This window comes from Schistocerca nitens, chromosome 4 (assembly GCF_023898315.1).
Source record: "Schistocerca nitens isolate TAMUIC-IGC-003100 chromosome 4, iqSchNite1.1, whole genome shotgun sequence".
Taxonomy (NCBI): Eukaryota; Metazoa; Arthropoda; class Insecta; order Orthoptera; family Acrididae; genus Schistocerca; species Schistocerca nitens.
Window position 1 is genome coordinate 567,191,851 of NC_064617.1, and position 11,733 is coordinate 567,203,583.

Here is an 11,733-nt window from a genome sequence, read left to right on the forward strand (position 1 = left end):
ACTAACAGTTCTCTATCAACGGCTGACCATATGCACTGTGAGGAAGAAAGTTTTTTGGAAAAGAAACAGAGCAGCTATGAGGTGTCACCAACAAGATGTTGCAAAACAGTGCTAATCAAATGTTCACTCAGGTCCGTAGTTATGGATGTGAGAGTACCCATGATTAGTTTGCAAGAGTGATAGCATTAGTAAGAGCTGTGTTGAGATCACTGGATGCATGTGTCTTGCTCTTGGACCACCCACCACAGCATATGTCAGGGGAGCCTGAAGAGAAGCAGTGTGAGGGATATGATGCCAGGGAAAGTTCACCATGCTAAGAAATTGTCTAAGATATCAATAAGTTTTGGGTAGAGGCAGTTCATTAATGAAAGCCACGTGGTCTGACATCAGATGGACTTCATGGTATACCCGAGGAAGGTAAAGCTATGGCATCGAGGCTGTGACTTGAAGTGGTTGATCTCTAAACCATTTTCCAACAGAAATTTGAACACCTTCGATAAGTGTTGTGCATGCTCCTCAGCAAAGGTAGAGTAGATTAGGACATCATCTAAGTAAGCATAGCAAAATGATAAGTAACATCTGACATTAATGGGTCTTCTACCAGGAAGAGATATCTCTGGATATTTCACTGGACAAGCTGAGCAAATAGTTGAAACTTTATTATCATCAGATTCTAAAACCTCCACAATCTGTTAGCAATAAGTGAGGCAAACTAAAAAAATCAGGTAAATGGAACTGAGTTCTCAACCAGTCATTGATAACCAGAAATGACTGCAAACTGATATAACTGATCACCACATTCAGTGATTACTTCTGGATAGTTGTAGCAAATCTTTTTATCTGCTGACAGAGGCATCACATTTACTCTGGCAGACATGGTTTAGGCCCCAGCAGACATTAGGCTTTTCTTTCAAATTACTATTATTATTATTACTATTATTATTACACTTAAGTTCAGAAAAAAAGAAAACCTTGAAGACTGGAGAAAGGACATTAATATTCACAGGACATGTACTTTAATATGTGCTGCAGAAATTATTAGTATTTCAATCACCTTGGTTCACAACATGTCCTGTTGCCTAGTAGCCACAGAGTTCTCAATAGGTCCTGATAACTTGTTCCATGCATCATGGCATCAATGCATATAAGGCACAAATGGCATCCTGTGGTGTAGCCATCCATGATGCATTCACCTGGTTCTGAAGTTCATCTGCGGTGTTCAGCATTGGGTCACAGCTCTGGTTAGACCATATTCCACATATTTTTGATTGGTGACAAGTCTGGTGATCTTGTGGGCCAGGGAAAAAGGCTGACATCCTATGACACCAAGAAGGCACAAGTTCATGCAGCAACATGTGGTTGCGCATTGGCTTGCTGAAAAATGGTGTCTGGAGTGTTGTGCAGAAAGGGTGTGGCTATGGGTCACAGCATATCATTCAAATAGGTCACACTGGTCATAGTGTCCTGAACATGCACCAACTCTGATTTGTGGTTGCACCCAGCAGCACTCCACACTGTAAGGCCTTAAGTTAGCACTGTATGTCTTGTGCAAATGCAGTCACTGTGATACTACTCTCCCTGTCTGCAGCGAACCACAATGCGGCCATCATTTATAAACAAACAGAACCTAGATTCATCTGAAAACACTACCTGGTGCTATTCCTGTCCCCGATGACATCATTCCACACACCACTGCCTTCTAGAATGTTTCTGCACATTCATCAAAGGTAGGCAGAGAAATAGACGACACACACGTAACCCTTGCCATAATAAATGGTGACCAACTGTCACTCCTGACAGTGTACGACGTGTTCCACTGTTCCACTGTTGCGCCAAAGCTGAGGAGGATGCATGTCTGTCTTACAATGCCATTTGGATGAGGAGCTGAATTTCTAAGGGGGTAGTCTGGGTGGTGTGACCTGACCCAGCTCATTGTGTTCTACTGCCTTCCATGAACCATTCTTCACACACCCATTGCATTGCCAAAACACTTCATCACATTCTCTCATGCCAATAATGCACCCTCTTTCAGACTCACTGTTTTGACAGTACAATTCGCATATATGTTTTACAATGGCAACAATAGCTGCAGGTACATTTTACCAGCAGGCAGTACTGCGCCACAGTATCAATGATGACCTTGAACCCATGGGCTGACATGGTTCAAATGCTAATCATTCCCTTTGAACATGTGCGTCCTATCGCTACTTGTTCAAGGTGTTCTGTTTTTTCGATGAGTATATTATCATTACTGCACACATTAGTACATTAAGCCTGCAGTACAACTTACCGCTGTCTGCTTTTGGAGTAATTCAGCAAGCTGATACAGTTTCCCAATAAATGTTTGTAGCAGTTGTGCAGTTTTGTCCATATCACTATCTGGTGAGATACGCTCTGGTAAAGTATGGGCATGTACTGGCCTTGAAATCCATTGTTGAAAGAATCTCTGTAATTCATGGGAAACAACTGCAATTTTTATTTTTTAAAACAAAAATAGATTCCTTAAAAAAACCACAAGTGAAGCAGCAACTTATTTCCTTTAAAAGGTGATAAGTGGTACGAAAAACATTAAATGTGTAAATGTTAAAATATTACTAGCTAAATAATGGAATATTTATTTTATAGGTACTACTAATGCATTTATAATATTTTATATAACTAACAGAAAACAGTTTGTTGAATATGAATATGAAAACAATGGTATAATATAGCATGGTACCTTTTTCCATTCCATCCTTGTGTCTTAAATAAGTTAATTACTAGCTGAAAAATGCTACATTCAAGCACAAAAAAGGTGAATATGCTCTTAAAGAGACTCTGACAGGAAAGTGGGGAACCAGCTGCATCAAATCCACATTCTGCCTTCCACACCAAAATTTTGGCACTGAAACATATTCACACTCTTTTGACACAGAACATTCTAAGTCCTTTTACCCAATCACTCTTTGTTGTGGAACATTTATATTCAGCATTTCCCTCTCACTGCCATGCCTATATATGTCCGTCTCCCATTGTCTGCTTTTTCTACCACTGGCACTTTCTTTTGTCTGTCTCTCCCACTGTCAGTGTCTTCATCCCTTTTTCTCACTCTTCCTTACCACTGCCTCCTGGTCTGCTACTTTCACTGCCTCTCTGACCCACTGTCATTGTCTTTGTCTCAATCTTTTTCTCTCTCACTGCCAATGTATCTTTCTTTCTTGCTTACAATCTGGTGTCTTTTTTCTTCAACCACCATTATCTCCTCTCCAAACATGTCCTTGGGGAGGATTTCCTCAGTGTTTTGACCCTTACATGAGGCAAATTTAACACCTGGGTATAGGGTGGTAGGGGAAAATTGACAAACAATATCTCCTCTCTCTTTAGCTCCCACTGCTATTGTCTTCATCCATCTCACTTTCTCTTTCATTGCCACTTTCTCTATCCTGGCATCACTGTCTCCTCTCACTTTCCCTCCCAGTGACACTGTCTCCTGTCTCTTCCATCATCACTGCCTCTTTTCTACTCTCTGTCAGTACAAAAAAGTGAAAATATGTTCGCATGCCAAAATTTTCAACGAGGAAAGTGGAATAAGAATTGAGAAACTGTGGTGTCACAGCCAGACACCATACGTCCTAGGTGGTAGCTTAAATCGGCCGTGGTCCTGTAGTACATGTCGGACCCGCGTGTCGCCACTGTGTGATCGCAAACCTAGCGCCACCACAAGGCAGGTCTCGAGAGACTGACTCGAACTCAGCCCAGTTGTACGGACGACAGTGCTAGCGACTAGACGTACGAAGCCTTTCTCTCTCATTAGCCGAGAGACAGAATAGCCTTCAGCTAAGTTAATGGCTACGAACTAGCAAGGCGCCATTAGCCTTACAGTGATTGTAATTAGAGTCTCACTTGTGTTCACCATAGAGATGTACAAGAAGACATTAAAGCTAAGTATATGAGAAGCTCCGTTCTTTTCTTCATAGCATTAATTACGTATCCTGTTCCAGTACTTCACGCCCGTCTGCGTTAGTCTCGCGTGCCCTTTAAGCCACCTCTATCTACAAGGTGTTGGCCCAGCTGCCGACACATCAGAAACACCTGGTTCCATAATTTTCTGTCATGGTCTCTTAAATGTCAGTCTTTTTTGTCTCCAACAGGGGCATTTTTCAGCTGATTTCCTTCTTTTCTCCATTGCAGCAGGGTTTGCTGATTATATAACATGAATTTCATGGGTTATTTTTGTTTTAAAAGTTTACTTACATCCTTTGACACCTTTACATACTTTGAGACACACAAACAAATACATACATGTAATATAAGGTTGATGTAAAATTATCTCCCATCCAAATCACATGAAATGCACAAAATTTTTAGGCTACACCTACAGCATGGCAAAAAATAGCAGATGCATACTTGCAAATACCGGTGGACGAAGAATCCCAGCGCGTCTTGGTGGTAAACACGCATCTTGGCTTGTATCGCTTCAAAAGACTGCCTTTCAGGTGTGCATCCGCCCCCGCATTGTTTCAGCAATATTTACAAACTATTTGTGCGTCGGTCCCTACTGCTGCGAACTATCTGGACGATATTGTGATCTCCGGAAAGACAGAAGCCGAACATTTGCAAAATCTCCGAACATTATTTCAGGTCTTGCAACAAAATGGTCTTCGCTTGAGGAAGGACAAATGTGTGTTTTTTGCTCGGGATTTACCCTACCTGGGCCATGTAATAAATGCCCAGGGCATCCATCCGCGTCCAGAGCACCTCCATGCCATATAGGATTTGCCGTCACCGCAGAACTTGAAGCAACTACAGAGTGTGCTGGGTAAAATAAATTATTATCATAAATTTTTGCGCAATGCTTCTTCCATTTCAGCTCCGCTTCATCGCTTACGCCGTAAAGGTGTTCCGTTCGTCTGGACGACGGAATGCGAACGCGCCTTTCGCCAGTTGAAATCGGCGTTGCTTTCACATACTTGCCTTACGCCATTCGATCCCCGCAAACCCCTTTTGTTGATGGTAGATGCATCGGATTTCGGGATCGGTGCTGTGCTTGCGCACAAAGATGGATCGCATGATCGCCCTATTGCCTTTGCGTCAAAATTGCTCTCATCTCCGCAAAGAAATTATTCACAGATAGAGAAAGAGGCTTTAGCTCTCGTGTTTGGTGTTACTAAGTTTCACGATTTCTTGTATAGTCGTCACTTTACCATCATCACGGACCACCAACCTTTGACATCGCTTTTTCATCCGAGCAAACCGGTACCTCCGCGTACGGCGCAGAAATTTATTCGCTGGTCTATTTTTCTCTCGCAGTACCGCTACGATATCTTGTATCGGTCCACTGCTAAGCACGGAAACGCTGATGCGTTGTCCCGTTTGCCTGTTGCTGAGGATAAAGCATTCGATTCTTCCGAACTTGCTTGCATCTTCATTGATTCGGAAACCGATGACGTGGTCGCATAGTTTCCGATTGATTTTCGTCGTGTCGCTACAGCCACAGCTGCTGACCCTGTCCATGCTACTGTTTTGCGTTTTGTTGCTACGCAATGGCCCTTGTCCAAGTCACGGATCGAGGATCCGCTGGTTCGCCGATTTTTTGCTCACAAGGAGAGACTTTTTGTACGACGTGGTGTTTTGTTGTTGCGTTCTGATAATGGTCAGTCCCGAGTTGTGGTCCCACGTTCGTTACAGTCCTCTGTCTTAAAGCTTCTTCACCACGGACATTGGGGTATAGTGCGTACGAAACAACTTGCTCGTCAGCACTGTACTTGGTTCGGAATCGATGCTGCAATTACGAATATGTGCTCCTCTTGCGTGGCGTGTGCCGAACAACAATCCGCACCGCCGCGGAAATTCTTTGCATGGCCGAAAGCCACTTCCCTTGGCAACGCTTGCACATCGATTTTGCTGGTCCAGTCTGGAATGCTCGTTGGTTGGTTGTGGTCGATGCTTTCAGTAATTTTCCTTTTGTTGTCAGGATGTCTTCCACGACGTCTTCTGCCACAATCCAAGCCTTGTCTGCTATCTTTTGCATTGAAGGACTTCCGCAGACTATTGTTTCCGACAATGGCCCACAATTCATGTCCGCAGAATTTCAGTCCTTCTGCAAGGCCAATGGTATTCAACATCTGACGTCCGCGCCGTTTTCGCCTCAGTCAAACGGTGCCGCGGAACGATTGGTCCGGACTTTCAAGTCACAGATGTTGCAATTGAAAGAGTCGCATTCTCGGGAGGACGCATTATTGCTCTTTTTGTCCTCGTATCACTCTCAGCCCCGCGATGGTCGCTCGCCGGCTGAGTTGCTCCATGGTCGTTCTCATCGAACCTTGATGTCTTTGCTGCATCCGCCGCATCAGGTTCCAGTGCAGCGGCAGACTACTGCTTTTGCTCCTGGCGACGTTGTTTTCTATCGCAACTATCGTGGTTCACGGCATTGGCTCGCAGGGCACATTCTTCGCTGCCTCGGCCGCGCGATGTATTTGGTTTTGGGGGCCTCTGGTGCGGTGCGTCGGCATCTCAATCAGCTGCGCCTCTGTCGTCGCCCGGGTTCTGCCGCTCCCCGTCTGCTTTCAGCGACGGAGCCGTCCGGTCAGCACCCTGGGGACCCATCTACTGGCTCGCCTCATCCCTAGGTGTTACCGACGCTGCCTTCCATTTTGCCTCATGGCGTCGCGCCGCCGCCGCAGCCGCCGCAGCCGCCTCCGGCGCCACCCGCAGTGGACGCTTCGCTGCAGCCACCACGCGCCTCCCTGCGTCACGCGCCGCCGATCGCTTCCCGTGCCCAGCTGTCCTCCGCCATGGAACTCTTGCCCGCTCCGGACCAGGTGTCGTCATCGTGCGTCGGATTCTCCGACCACATGGAGGTCAACCCTTCGGCCCCTCCTGTCTCTTTACGGGCGCATACACCGCATGTTGACGTGCACCCTGGACTAGGTTTACAGGCGTTTCCTAGCTCCCCTCGGACCGAATGGCTGGGTGCGGGTGGCACAGCCTCGCCTGTTGTTAGGCTCCCCACCTCATCGCATACGTCAACATGGGGTCCTCCCCACGGCGGGCGGAAGCCTTATCTCACGACCGTTCGCCGATTTGCGGGGGAGGAATGTGGTGTCACAGCCAGACACCACACGTCCTAGGTGGTAGCTTAAATCGGCCGCGGTCCTGTAGTACATGTCGGACCCGCGTGTCGCCACTGTGTGATCGCAAACCTAGCGCCACCACAAGGCAGGTCTCGAGAGACTGACTCGAACTCAGCCCAGTTGTACGGACGACAGTGCTAGCGACTAGACGTACGAAGCCTTTCTCTCTCATTAGCCGAGAGACAGAATAGCCTTCAGCTAAGTTAATGGCTACGAACTAGCAAGGCGCCATTAGCCTTACAGCGATTGTAATTAGAGTCTCACTTGTGTTCACCATAGAGATGTACAAGAAGACATTAAAGCTAAGTATATGAGAAGCTCCGTTCTTTTCTTCATAGCATTAATTACGTATCCTGTTCCAGTACTTCACGCCCGTCTGCGTTAGTCTCGCGTGCCCTTTAAGCCACCTCTATCTACAAGGTGTTGGCCCAGCTGCCGACACATCAGAAACACCTGGTTCCATAATTTTCTGTCATGGTCTCTTAAATGTCAGTCTTTTTTGTCTCCAACAGGGGCATTTTTCAGCTGATTTCCTTCTTTTCTCCATTGCAGCAGGGTTTGCTGATTATATAAAATGAATTTCATGGGTTATTTTTGTTTTAAAAGTTTACTTACACCCTTTGACACCTTTACATACTTTGAGACACACAAACAAATACATACATGTAATATAAGGTTGATGTAAAATTATCTCCCATCTAAATCACATGAAATGCACAAAAGTTTTAGGCTACACCTACAGCATGGCAAAAAATACAGTGTTTAATTTGCGCATACAAAGAATTTCATATGACAAAATAATTATTTGTAAGGTGCTTACATTGCCGGATGGCATCATCAATTAATTTCCATCTCAAGAGAACCTGCATAGGTGTGACGTGCTGTTATACAGAGAAAGTGTGTCATAAAGATTTATTGGTGAAAAGAAGATGACTAAAACATAGTTTGGTCACCTAAGAACCCATGTGATGATTTCAGATTTCATTTCAAGGTTCCCTGAGAACATTATCTTAAAATGATATGGTAAAAATTTCAATGATTTGTCATAAACAGAAATTATAAAAGTGACCATCCCCACAACTGGTACCCAAAAATCTTGGTTTTTTGGGTGTATCTTGGTAATGGATACAGATTTTTAAAAGTAGGAAAATGGAATTTCTAGATAAATTAAGTGTGATTGGCTAAAATTTGAGTAATTTTCTATGGTTAGTTTTTTATTTCTGCCCATAGTGCAGAAATGGCTGAAAACAATTTTTTCTGTTTTTCTACATAAATACAGTAATTTTGTTCCTTTGGATCTTGGTAATGGATGAAGATACCAAAAGAAATTGAAATTACCTGACAATATCATCTTAAAAACATCTCATAAAGATTCTAATGATTGTCCATGAGTGGAAATTATAGAAGTGGCAATCCCCACAATTGGTACTTTCAGTACCTAAAAACCTTGGTTGATCAGGATTTTCCCGCAAACCACCTATGAACAAATGGTGCTTTTATAAGCTGCCTAAGGCCAACCTGTACCACACAAGTGTACTGCTCAATTAGGCTGGACTGGAGGATGTGTGCAATGTTAGATTTTGTCCCTGTGTAGTAGGATAGCTACAGTATGTATGTCTTTCTGATAGATGTACAAATGATCATTATGCCAAGGGCTATCCAAAACACTTGACCCATTATCTTGTGACCAATAGACCCTGAGATATGCCAACAACCAGAAAAACTGAATTTTCGCATGCGGATTTTAGGAACATATTCATACTGTGCATTTTTGTGCATGGACTGATATAAAAGACTGTCCTATTAGTTCTAAGATAATTTTGCATGCAAATGATATACCTACTGATTCAAATTGTAAAGCCAATGATGCAATAGAGATCAACAACCAGTCTTGCAAACAAAATAAGGCAGTCTTTCAATTAAACCATTCTTAGTGGTTGTTGTTGTGGTCTTCAGTTAAGAGACTGGATTGCTGCACCTCTCCATGCTACCCTATCCTGTGCAAGCCTCATCTCAAAGTACCTACTGCAAGCAACATCCTTCTGAATCTGCTTAGTGTATTCATCTCTTGTGCCACAAATTCATCTTCACTCCAATTCTATTCAGTACCTCCTCATTAGTTACATGATCTATCCATCTAATATTCAGCATTCTTCTGTAGCAACACATTTTGAAAGCCTCTACTCTTCTTGTCTAAACTATTTATTGTCAATGTTTCACTTCCATACATGGCTACACTCCACACAGATTCTTTCAAAAAAGACTTCCTGACACTTAGATCTATACTCAATGTTAACAAATTTCTCTTCTTCATAAATGCTTTGAGTGTCTCATTTCCTAATCTAATTCCATCAGTATCACCTCATTTAATTAGATTACATTCCATTATCCTAATTTTGCTTTTGTTGATGTTCATCTTATATCCTCCTTTCAAGACAATGTCCATTCCATTCATCTGCTCTACTAGGTCCTTTGCTGTCTCTGACAGAATTACAAAATCATTGGCAAAACCTCAAAGTTTTAATTTCTTCTCCATGAATTTTGATTCCTACTCCAAATTTTTCTTTTGTTTTCTTTACTGCTTGCTTAATATATAGACTGAACAACATTGGGGATAGACTACAGCCCTTTCCCACTCCCTTCCCAACCAATGTTTCCCTTTCATGCTCCTTGACTACTATAACTGCCACCTGATTTATGTACAAACTGTAAATACCCTTTTGTTCCCTGTATTTGACCCATGCCACCTTCAGAATTTTAAAGAGAATATTCAAGTCAACAACATCAAAAACTTTCTCTACAAAGGGTAAAAACATAAGTTTGCCTTTCCTTAATCTATCTTCTAAGATATGTCATAGGGTCAGTATTGCCTCACGTGTTACAACATTTCTACAGAATCCAAACTGATCCTCCCCAAGATCGGCTTCTACCGGTTTTTCCATTCATCTGCAAAGAATTTGTGTTAGTATTTTGCAGCCATGACTTATTAAATTGATAGTTCGATAATGTTCACACCTGTCAACACCTGCTTTCTTTGGGACTGTAATTATTATATTCTTCTTGAAGTCTGAGGGTAATTCACCTGTCTCATACATCTTACTCACCGGATGGAAGAGTTTCTTGTGGTATACACCACTTCTAACAAATACCAAACAACGCGCTCCAGTACACGGCTGTCAAATACATCGCTGGCCGCACTTCTCTGGACAGCCCGCTGCTTCCTTCGCTGGCCATCTTCACACGCATGCTCCCTTGCGTGGCCGAGAAATACATCGCTGGCCGCACTTCTCCGGGCGGCTCGCGGCTACCATCGCTGGCCGCCTTCGCGTGCGCGCGTTTGTCAGCACACAGCAATTGGCTACACCAGGAAACATTGTGATTGGTTTTCCCGGGAAAACAGCGACCCCAGCCGACGGCTCCATTAACTAGCAAGCCTTATATAAACCCGGCCGCCGCCGCAAACAACAGTTCTCATTGGGAAGTGCAGTACTCCATGTTCCAGCTCTCCCAAGACTATGTATCAGTAGTTTTAATGGAATGTTGTATACCTCGGGACCTTGTTTCGATTCAGGTCTTTCAGTGCTCTGTCAAACTCATCACACAGTATCATATCTCCCATTTCATCTTCATCTGTGTCCTCTTCCATTTCCATAGTATCACCCTCCACTATGTCACCCTTGTATAGACCCTCAATATACTCCTTCCACCTTTCTGTTTTCTCTTCTTTGCTTCGAACTGGATTTCCATCTGAGCTCTTGATATTCATACAAGTGGTACTCTTTTCTTCAATGGTCTCTTTAACTTTCCTGTAGGCAGTATCTGTCTTAACCCTAGGATATATGCCTCTACCTTCTTGTGGTATACACCACTTCTAACAAACACCAAACAATGCGCTCCAGTACACGGCCGCCAAATACATCGCTGGCCACACTTCTCTGGGCAGCCCGCTGCTTCCTTCGCTGGCCATCTTCACACGCATGCTCCCTTGCGTGGCCGAGAAATACATCGCTGGCCGCACTTCTCCGGGCGGCTCGCGGCTACCATCGCTGGCCGCCTTCGCGTGCGCGCGTTTGTCAGCACACAGCAATTGGCTACGCCAGGAAACATTGCGATTGGTTTTCCCTGGAAAACAGCGACCCCAGCCGACGGCTCCATTAACTAGCAAGCCTTATATAAACCCGGCCGCCGCCGCAAACAACAGTTCTCATTGGGAAGTGCAGTACTCCGTGTTCCAGCTGCTTGTGGATGACTCGCCGCCCACTCGAGGTTACCTGGCTGCTCGGCGGAAATCTTGCGACTTCACTCGGAGAGACTGAACTACACTGGACTTGGGAATAATTATGGAACGAGCACCCCACCATGCACATTTGGACATTGGTATAACCAAAATTTATTATGCATTACTTCTGAGTGTGAGCCTGGGAAGACGCTTGGCTAACATAATTGTTAAAAAGTGATTTGTGATTTAATAAACCAGACTGAAGAGGTTATTGTGTTATTCCTGGTTATAACAATTCTTACATTTGTCCTCTAGCCATCTCTGCTTAGCCATTTTGAACTTCTTGTCGATCTCATTTTTGAGATGTTTGTATTCCTTTTTGCCTGCTTTATTTACTGCATT

General features: G+C 44.0%; 1 protein-coding gene across 1 annotated transcript in view; it reads right to left on the reverse strand.

Moving 5' to 3' along the window:
• Window positions 1–11,091, reverse strand: part of LOC126252432 (uncharacterized) — a 48,737-nt gene extending 37,646 nt beyond the window's left edge. The window contains exons 1-3 of the mRNA XM_049953324.1: window positions 11,030–11,091; window positions 10,311–10,470; window positions 2,291–2,446 (exon numbers count right to left, since the gene is read on the reverse strand). Coding sequence (XP_049809281.1) covers window positions 2,291–2,446; window positions 10,311–10,470; window positions 11,030–11,091 — 378 coding nt within the window. The remainder of the gene's footprint in view (window positions 1–2,290; window positions 2,447–10,310; window positions 10,471–11,029) is intronic.
• Window positions 11,092–11,733: the final 642 nt, after the last annotated feature.